General features: G+C 42.4%; 1 protein-coding gene across 1 annotated transcript; it reads left to right on the top strand.

Moving 5' to 3' along the window:
* The first annotated feature begins 6,974 nt into the window (after positions 1–6,974).
* On the top strand, positions 6,975–7,806 carry LOC119281528. Its single transcript, XM_037562027.1, has one exon. The coding sequence runs from the start codon at positions 7,080–7,082 to the stop codon at positions 7,602–7,604; it is 525 nt and encodes a 174-aa protein (XP_037417924.1). The 5' UTR covers positions 6,975–7,079; the 3' UTR covers positions 7,605–7,806.
* The last annotated feature ends 2,545 nt before the right edge of the window (positions 7,807–10,351 follow it).

Below are 10,351 nucleotides of genomic sequence, written 5' to 3'. Positions count from 1 at the left end.
AGGAGGAATGCCCCTTGATCGGCCATAGAGTTCGCTGAATGATATGATAGATTGTGTGTGGCAGATACTCAAGGTCTTCAACAAGGAATTCCTTGGGATACTCAGCATCCGAGGGCAATGGCTTCATCATACTGAGCATATGGCTCATGTTGGGCTCAGGCTTCTGAAAGATGCTCTCCAATGCATCGCGGTGAAGCTGACAACCTGGTTCATACAGTTCGCCTGGAGTGGAGAGGCTGGTAAGCTCAATGAGATCAAAGGCTTTGGCTTCATGATGAACGTTGCCCATCATCCACTCAAGGACCCATGTCATTGTATCCCTGTTGTAGCCGCGAATGTGGAGGGTTGCATAAAATTGCAGGAGAAGCTCTTCATTCCAATGTTCCTTGTCGGTGACAAACTGCAGAAGGCCAGCATCACGAAAGCAGTCTAGGGCTTCTTCAAGGCAGGGCAGACCAGCAATGGCTTCAGTGTCCAGACACGTATGAGGAAATATGCGCTCCTGATTGTATAGAATGCAGGAGTAGTAGTTGCGTTGCTGGTAGCTCCAGAACCGATCTGATGAGATTCTTGGCTTGGAATATGGGTTCTTGCCAGAATCGAAGAAGGTGTTGTGTGCAATGAAGCCGTTGACATTGAAGGAGCCTGATGCTGATGCAGAATCTGGGAATCTGGGCAGTCTTGGTTTTGGCTTCTGAACCTAAGGCCTATGCTCCACATGGTAGTCAAATTGTGGTCCAGGAGCAGGCGGAGGAACCAGAATTGGCCATCGTACAGGAACAAGATCGCCTTGATAGAATGCATGCTCAATTGTGTGTGGCCTTGGAGGCGGAACAGGAGGAGTGGCATCTGCATTAGCTTCAGGCTGCACATTGGATGCAGGTGCAACATTGGCTTCATTCACTGTATTGACTTGAGGCGCCACATTGGCTTCAGCCATGACAACGTCATTGGCTTCAGTGGCGTTGTTGGTGTCCGCCTTAGTATTCTCAACCTCCACTTGTGTAGCTGGAGGGTCGGGCACAGATACGTTCTCCTCGAGAACAACTTCTTGATTTGTGGGGTGTGTGGCAACTGGTTCTTCTTGTCTGTCATCGGCTGCTGCAGCCGGAATCTCTTCAGAAGCATTAGCTTCGGGCACATGAACCGTCACAGAAGGATTGTCTTCAGGAAACACTTTGACGTGCCACTGAGCTGGATTGGTGTGAATCCTCTTCCGTGATAGTCGTCATGGAGACCGAAGGCCTCAGGCCTTTGCGAAGCCGTTGAAACACGGGTGACGTCTGCGGTGATGGTGTGGTCTCCATGTAATTTTCATCATTGACAATTGGACTGGTACCCTGCGTTGGCGTAGGATGCGATGTACTTGGGGAGTCTTGAACTGGGGTATCTGGTTGGGGGCGATTAGCCCATGAAGCATCCTGTGTGATTGGCGTCAAAGGACGACCAATACTGATGAGTTCGCTGTTCGTGAGAATAGGCGATGATACTGTGGGGTTCTGAATCTGAGGAAGGACTTCATCATCTTCTACATTGTCTTGGGGACGAATGTCTTCAGTCGTGATAGGATCGACGACTGGAACTTCTTGTTCTTCAGGAGCCTCTATGGAAGCAGGCTCATGAACAATCAGCTGACTCTCTTGATTGTCATATGGAGGGGAGCACAAGCAATGGGTTCAACAACTAGGGGCTCTCTGGAAGCAGCCCGATCTTTCTTCTTGGTCTTTCTCTTCTTTGGGGGTGGTGCATCATCAGTAGTGCGCTTGATTTTGCGCTTTCTGGCTTCGGCTTCAGCGGCCTTGGTCTTCTGCTAATCTAAAGCCACTATGGAGACCTTAGGCTTAGAGCCTGTCATGCTGGCAGGGAAGACAATGCGAGGTTCTTCCCGCCTTGGAGCTTCAGTGGGGGCCATAGTAGACTTCTTCTTTTGCTTGGCAGCCATCTTGGGGTCAATATCAGGACGCCCGAGTGCCTTGCGCTTTTCAGCTTTGTTGTAAGCCTGAACACATTTGACAGCAAGAATCTTCATGCGTTCTCTTGAGCCTTTGGCTTCTTCACGCTTCTTGCAAAAGGCTTCTTTAAGGTCATTCAACATCACCTTGAATTTTTGGACATCAGCCACACTCAACTTGGCCACATGCTTCTTGAACTGTTCCTTCTCGAAATCAATCTTGTGTTTCAGTTCAACAATTCGCTGGGCCAGAGCCAGCTCAGGAGCAATTGCGCCTTGGAAGGCGACACTGATGCTAATGGGGAGTTGAAGATCATCAAAGCTGAGATTTTGATTGTCAAACCATTCATCAATGAAATTGTGCAAGATGTTCACATCAAAGAGGGTCAGATCATTGAAGATCTCCGCCTCTTGCTTGCTCTTGATCAGCTGCTCCAGAGCATCCTCACCAAATTCTTCATCTGAAGACAAATCAATGGCTTCAGATTCGTTCCTCAGAATGTCAGCTGGTGTCAGTGCTTGACCGAGTCTCTGAATAGGTTTCTTCTGTGGCTTCTCATGCTTCTTGGAGACGCGAGAGAGATCTTCAAAGGCGTTGCTTGGAGCAGGAGGGGCAGTTGCCAACGGCTTCACTCAAGAAGCCTTTGGTGCAGCAGAGGGTTTTGAAGCTTTAGCCTTCTTTTGCTTCTGCGGCTTTGGAGTAGGAGCAGGAGCTTCATCTGTGTCAGCATCATCATCAGAATGATCCACCTTGGCACCTTGTACAGCTATGTGAGCGAGTAGGCCTTCAAAGTTGTAGAAGGGACCAATCCTATTCTCATTGGCTTCGCGGGTGCCATCATCCCGAGGTGAGGAAGGACCAGGGTTGCAGTCGAGCCCTGGAGCCTTCTTGTTCTTCGCAGCTGAGTCTTTGGCGAACTGGTAATTGTGTTTAAAGAGATGGTCTTCGCGACACCATAGCAGAGAAGAAGGGTCAGCATTCTCTGGCTCTGGTCCGCGAACCATGCAAGGATAGAATTCCCGTTGGATGGCTTCGGAAAGAGACTGGGGTTGAAGATTTTTGTACACAATATCTCCCCAGGGTGCCTTGATGGCATTTTTCTCTGCATATTCTTCAGTGATGAAGCGGTATTTGAACCATTCTTCAGCCCAATATCTTCGAATCCACTGGATTCGATTCTTGCGGCCGGTATAGGTTTCCTCAGGATTAGTTTTGTACAGCTCGTGCAGATCAGGAGGCAAATCCTTTGAAGTGTTACCACGACGCTGTTTGCCTCCCTTTCATGCTGACTTTTCAGTTGTCATGAAGTTTAAGCTGAAGGGTTTCAGAACGTGCAATGGCTTCTTGCAGCTAGTCAGACAAGAACTTGCTTCAGGTGAATTGATGTGACTCTAGAAGAATTCTGCAAATGAGTGCAGACTATGAGAACCAAGGGATTCTCCCACGAACATGTACCTGTGACATCATTAGAGATGCGAGGGAAGGGGAAGAGGTCATATGCATTCTCAGATGATTTTGGAGATAAATCAGTTTGAAGACATTGACCTCATAACACGAAGATATTCACTTAGTTCATGTGAGTTGGTTCCAGAGTTGTACAAATCCGGGAATAAGTACAAGTGAGGAATCAACTTGTAATGAAGCATAAGTGAACATTCTAGGCACATTATGAGATGCAGAGTGTGATAGATTCAACTTTGGAGTTGTAGAAACTACTTTTGGTAAGGAAGGATGAATCTATCGGATCAAAAAGATAGTAAAAAGAGAGTTTTAATTACCACAGGATGAACTGCTAGACGGAGGGAAAGTTGAGGCCGAGCAGTTCAATCTCTCGTGCCCTAACTTGGCGACGAGAGACAGCTACGGCGGCGGCGGAGAAGATGAGGTCCGCGGCCGGCGTGAGGACGGCGTCGAAGAAGTCGCGGCAGCTAAGTGCTTTGTCGCCAGCGTCGTCGAGTGCTAGCGGTGGCGCTAGGGTTTTCGGGAGGTGGCGAGGTGGAAGAAGAATTTTGACCACGATGGGATGTGCATTTATAAGGAAAGGGACAACATAGCGTAATTACGCAGGTGCCCCTGGCGATTCGCATTTGAATGACACATGGCGCGCATGCAACTCTTGGGTAGTTGTTCCATGTTCCCACGCACACCTGGATTGTCAGGGCGATCGTTCCGAATTCTTCGGATTTCCGATAATAAAGATAGCACATTTAAAACAAACATGAATGTTTGTCAGATTGGCTTCAGCTGACAAGGTTCAGTGAAGACAATCGACAGTTTTCAATAGAATACATATGATTTGGACAGATGGAGTTGAGGTAGAAGCATAGTTAGATTAGGGTCCGATCACATTCACTTAGATCAAAAGATTCAACACGAAGTCATAACTATAAGTGAATGCTGTGGAGGACAGAACACAAATAGTATGCAATCAGTTTAAGGCCAAATCAATCATATGAAGATAAATTCGAATATAAGTCAGAAATAAAGACAACTCAGTTATGAAGACTATGCAAACATAACGCCAAGAGAAGCACCTCAAACAAAAGTTTGATGATGGTGTTACCCACCGCATAGGAAGTATTGGACCCAGACACGATGCACAATTATCGTGGCGCTCCGAAGTCAAATTCCGCATTAATTTATTCACACTTGGAGTGTATGTCTTCATTGATTGAAGATATACGTTACTTCGTGTGTTGCACATCTAAGTCATCAAAATGCATAAGTGTTAGAATGTGTGTCCCATTCACAGGACATTTGAGGATTTCAAGATATTTAGCTCACACCGCAACTTGCAAAACCTTTTCTCGTCCAAGGGCTTTGTGAAGATATCAGCCAGTTGCTCTTCAGTGTTGACATGGATGATATCAATGTCTTCCTTCATAACATGATCTCTGAGGAAGTGATGACGAATCTCAATATGCTTTGTCTTCGAGTGCTAAACTGGATTATTGGCAATCTTGATGGCACTCTCATTGTCACAGTAGAGAGGCACATTCTTCAGGTGTATACCATAGTCCTTGAGAGTTTGCTTCATCCAGAGAAGCTGAGCCCAGCAAGATCCAGCAGCAATGTATTCGGATTCAGCAGTGGAGAGAGATACATAGTTCTGCTTCTTTGAAGACCAACAGACAAGTGATCGTCCCAGAAAGTGACATGTGCCTGATGTGGACTTGCGATCAACCTTGTCACCAGTATAATCAGCATCTGAGAATCCAACTAGATCAAACTCTGAGCCCTTTGGATACCATAATCCTAGTGTTGGGGTGTAAGCCAAATATCAAAGTATTCCCTTCACAGCTAAGTGATGCAATTCCTTTGGTGCCGCTTGGAGTCGGGCACACATGCAAATACTAAGCATTATATCTGGCCTAGATGCACATAAATGAAGCAAAGAACCAATCATGAAGCGGTATACCTTTTGATCGAATTCTTTATCATTATTGTTGGGACCCAAATGACTTTTGGTTGGCATTGGCGTCGTGTATCCTTTGCAGTCTTGCATTCCAAACTTCTTCAGGCAATCTTTGAGATATTTTTCTTGAGAAATGAAGATGCCGTTGCGTTGCTGACGGATTTGGAGACCCAGAAAGAACTTTAGTTCACCCATCATGGACATCTGATATTGCTCTTGCATCATATGACCAAACTCATCACTGTATTTCTTGTTGGTGCAGCCGAAGATAATGTCATCCACATATATTTGGCACACAAACAGTTCACTGTCATAAGTCTTCGTGAAGAGGGTAGGATCCAGTGAACCAGGTTTGAAGCCTTTGCTCTTCAGGAAGTCTTTGAGCGTATCATACCAAGCGCGAGGGGCTTGTTTGAGGCCATACAATGCCTTGTTGAGCTTGTACACCATATCAGGATGTTTTGGATTTTCAAAGCCAGGAGGTTGTGCAACATATACTTCTTCTTCTATCTTTCCATTGAGAAAAGCACTCTTCACATCCATTTGATAAAGGAGAATGTTGTGATGATTTGCATAGGCTAGCAGTATGCGAATGGCTTCAAGCCTTGCCACGGGAGCAAAAGTTTCATCAAAGTCAATCCCTTCCACTTGAGTGTAGCCTTGAGCAACTAGACGAGCTTTGTTTCTGACCACCTGACCATGTTCATCTTGCTTGTTGCGATATATCCATTTGGTGCCAATGATATTGTGCTTCCGAGGATCAGGACGCTTGACCAATTCCCACACATTGTTCAACTCAAACTGTTGAAGCTCTTCTTGCATTGCTTGTATCCATTCAGATTTCATAAAGACTTCGGTGACTTTCTTGGGTTCTGAGATTGAGACGAATGTAAAGTGTCCACAGAAATTGCCTTTTTTTCTTCTTCTTTTTCTTTTTTCTTCTTCTTTTGTTAATGAAGGCACTGGGTTGAAGCGTTCATGGCTTACAGGGAGCAGTTATTCTCCCAGGCACCGGCTAGCACCGGAAGCAAATATTTGCTTCTGCCTGCCTTCCTGATCATCTGTGCAATCCAATCTTAGAAAAAACCCGGGTTTTTTCCTTAGGCACCTCCTAAGCACTCATGAATCCAGTCTATAAAAGGGCCTAAGGCCTTGTACAATGCAAGGTGCTTAGGAGAGGTACTTGAAAAAATAAGTCAGATTTTTCTTAAGCACCGGTGCTTATTTGTAAAAGTCAGACGCTTAATTAGGCGTCTCTCCTGTAGAAATATAGAAATAGGCACGGATACTTAAAAAAATCAGTTTATTTTTCTAAACACCTTCATAGGCACCTAGGATTGTACAAGGCATAAGAAAGCCTCCCTGACGCTCTCAAGCTGGAGCGACAATGCGTGCAAATGCAACACGGCGAAGCCGCATGCATGTAGGAAACAATTAGGTAGCTCGCATTAGAAGCAAATCGACCCTTGATCAGGGCAAGCAGCACTAGCCATCAATGGCGTCAAGTGGTGTGCGGTCCACATGCATGCCATCCTGCCGATCAATTCGGCGTCCACACAGCTGGCACGTCCCACCCCACCTCGCGCTATAAAACGCTTCCCACTGAAATCATCACACGACACCGCACCACCCTGCCATGATCAACACACCACACACACACCTGAACAACATTCTCCTCTCCTCTGCATACAAAGGAACGAGCAATATTCAGTATGGAGTGCATCGTGGAGCTGCAGCGGGAGCGGGAGCGCTGCGTCACGGATGTACCTGAGGTCGATGGTGCTGAGCTGCTCGTCGAGCTCCTGGACGCATCGCTCGCCGCCGAGGAGGAGGCGGCGGCAGTCGGCTGCAAGCATCACCAGCTCGGCTTCCCGGCCGACGACGTCGGCGAAGGCTGGATCGACGACGGCCTACAGGAGCTGAACTTGATCCACCCGCACCAGGAGGCGGGCTGCGAGGACTGCGGGCTCGACGGCATAATCCTCTCCGGCTTTGACGGCTGCGGGTGCTCGCCGGGACCGTACGTCCTGGACGACGTTGGCAACGCCGTGGGGTACTGGGCGGAGGAGATGGAGGGCGCCGCCTTTGGCTTCTTCAACGGCGACTGCGTGGGGGAGTGGTACTCGGACGGCATGGCCATGGAGTGGGACGAAGGGAGAAGCTACTACTCCTTTTACCCATCCTACGGCGGCGAGGCGAGCGCGGAGCAACCGTACATCAGTCCATTGTGGGAGTGAACTAGGAGTCTCTATCATGGCAAAAAAATAAATAAATCTAGCAGTCTGGCTAGAAGTGCGTGTGAGCCTTTTTTTAGCTACTAGGAGTGTGTGTGAGCCTTTTTTTTAGCTAGAAGTGTGTGAGCCTTTTTTTTTTTTGAGCTAGAAGTGTGTGTGAGCCATGAACAGTGTCTCTATCTAGTACTTCCTCCATTTTTATTTACTCTGCATATTAGGTTTTGTCTGAAGTCAAACTTTATGTACGTTCAACAAGTTTGTAGAAAGATATATCAACATGTACACCACCAAATACATATCATTGGATTCATCATTGCATATATTTGCTGCTTCTTCTAGTACAACATTAACATATATATATTTATACCTAGCATCAATTATTTAGAAAATTAGAAAAATAAAACCAAAATATTCATGAAATAAAAAATGTCCAAGGATTTTGATTTTTTTTCACAAATATCTAAAGCTTTCACGGATTTGAAAAAAAAATATCAATTTCAAAAAAGTTCATCGATTTTGAAAAAAAAAGTTCAACGAATTAAAAAAAAATCATTGATTTTGAAATAAAAATCATCTATTTTGAAGAAAAGTTCACAAAACATGAAAAAGTTCATCAATTTTGAAGAGAAAATCATAAATTTGAAAAAGTTCATCGATTTTGAAAAGTTATAATTTTGAAAAAAAATTCACGGATTTTAAAAAATGTTAATCGATTTTGAAGGAAAAGTTCATGAATTTTAAAAGGTCCATCTATTTTAAAAAATAGCAAATTTAAAAATAGATATTGCATTTAATAAAATTAAATAGAAACAAAAAAAGAAAAGAAAAAGTTCATAGATTAGAAACATAGTTTGTGAATTTGGAAAAAGTTCATGAATTAGGCATTTTTCTTTTGAAAAACCTTCATAATTCAAAAAATGTTCACGAATTTGTGGAAATCCATGAATATGATTTTTTTTCATGAAATTGGACAAATTTTACGAATTAAGAAAAGAAAAGAAAAAAAACTGAAGAAAAAACGGCCAGAAAAAGAAAAAAGAAAACCAGACTGGGAATGTGGTTCTTTTTCAAGCAAAAATTGGGTGATAGTTCGCACAACTAGTAGCTGTCCCAGTTGGTTAGGTCTGCTAGAACGGGGGAGACTTGTGTGAGATCTCATATTTGGTGAGATCTATGAGATCGATTTTTTTGAAAAAAATACATGCTGAAATATTCTCAAATTTTTGTTGACACACTTCAATGTTTGATGTACAACCCAGAAAAGTTTCAGCTCCTAATTCGACGTACATTAATAGAAAAAAAAGACAAAGTCAGATGTGAATAGTGTCAACGTACTATTCAGCCAAAGCTGTCACTATTCACATTTGAATTACCGTTTTTTGTATCTCTAAATGTACGTTGAGTTTTGAGCTGAACTTTTTCGGAGTTGTAGACATACCCTAGATGGATGTTGTCAAATAATTTCAGATTTTTTCAAAATGTTCAAATATGATTTTTGTAGAGTCGATCTCACGATCTCACCTAAATGTGAGATCTCATTTCAAAATCCTTGGACATTTGCTGCTTCTTCTAGTACAAAACATATATATTTGTACCTAGCTTAAATTATTTAGAAAATTACAAAAAATAAAAAACCAAAATATTCATGAATTAAAAAATGTCCAAGGATTTTGTATATTTTTCACAAATGTCAAAAGCTTTCACGGATTTGAAAAAAAAGTATCGATTTCAAAAAAATTCATCGATTTTTAAAAAAAAGTTCAATGAATTTGAAAAAAAGTTCATTGATTTTGAAATAAAAATCATATATTTTGAAGAAAAGTTCACAAAACATGAAAAAGTTCATCAATTTTGAAGAGAAAATCATAAATTCTAAAAAAGTTCATCGATTTTGAAAAGATTTTTAAAACTTTGGAAAAGGGTTCACGGATTAATGTTCATCAATTTTGAAGAAAAAGTTCATGAATTTCAAAGGGTCCATCTATTTTGAAAAATTGCAACTTTTAAAAAAGATAATGCATCTAATAGAATAAAATAGAAACAAAAAAGGAAAGAAAAAGTTCATAGATTAGAAACACAGTTTGTGAGTTTGGAAAAAGTTCATGAATTTGGTAAATTTTTTTTTGAAAAAACTTCATAATTCAGAAATTGTTCATGAATTTGTGGAAATTCATGAATATGAAAAAAAATCATGAAATTAGACAAAGTTTGCGAATTAAGAAAAGAAAAGAAAAAAATCTGAAGAAAAAACGGCCAAAAAAGGAAAAAAGAAACCAGATTGGGAATGTGGTTCTTTTTCAATTAAAAATTGGGTGATAGTTCGTACAACTAGTAGCTGTCCCAGTTGGTTAGGTCCGCTAGAACGGGGGAGACTTGTGTGAGATCTCATATTAGGTGAGATCTATGAGATCGATTTTTTTGAAAAAAAATACATGCTGAAATATTCTCAAATTTGTAGACACACTTCAATGTTTGATTTACAACCTAGAAAAGTTTCAGCTCCTAATTCAACTTACACTAATAGAAAAAGACAAAATCGGATGTGGATAGTGTCAACGTACTATTCACCCAAAGCACTCACTATTCACATTTGAATTTCTGTTTTTTGAATCTCTAAATGTACATTGAATTTTGAGCTGAACTTTTTCGGAGTTATAGACATACCCCACATGGATGTTGTCAAATAATTTCTGATTTTTTCAAAATGTTTAAATATGATTTTTTTTAGAGTTGATATCATGATCTCACCT

The sequence above is a fragment of the Triticum dicoccoides genome, chromosome 3B (assembly GCF_002162155.2).
Source record: "Triticum dicoccoides isolate Atlit2015 ecotype Zavitan chromosome 3B, WEW_v2.0, whole genome shotgun sequence".
Classification (NCBI taxonomy): Eukaryota; Viridiplantae; Streptophyta; class Magnoliopsida; order Poales; family Poaceae; genus Triticum; species Triticum dicoccoides.
This window is presented reverse-complemented; position numbering and strand designations above follow the sequence as displayed.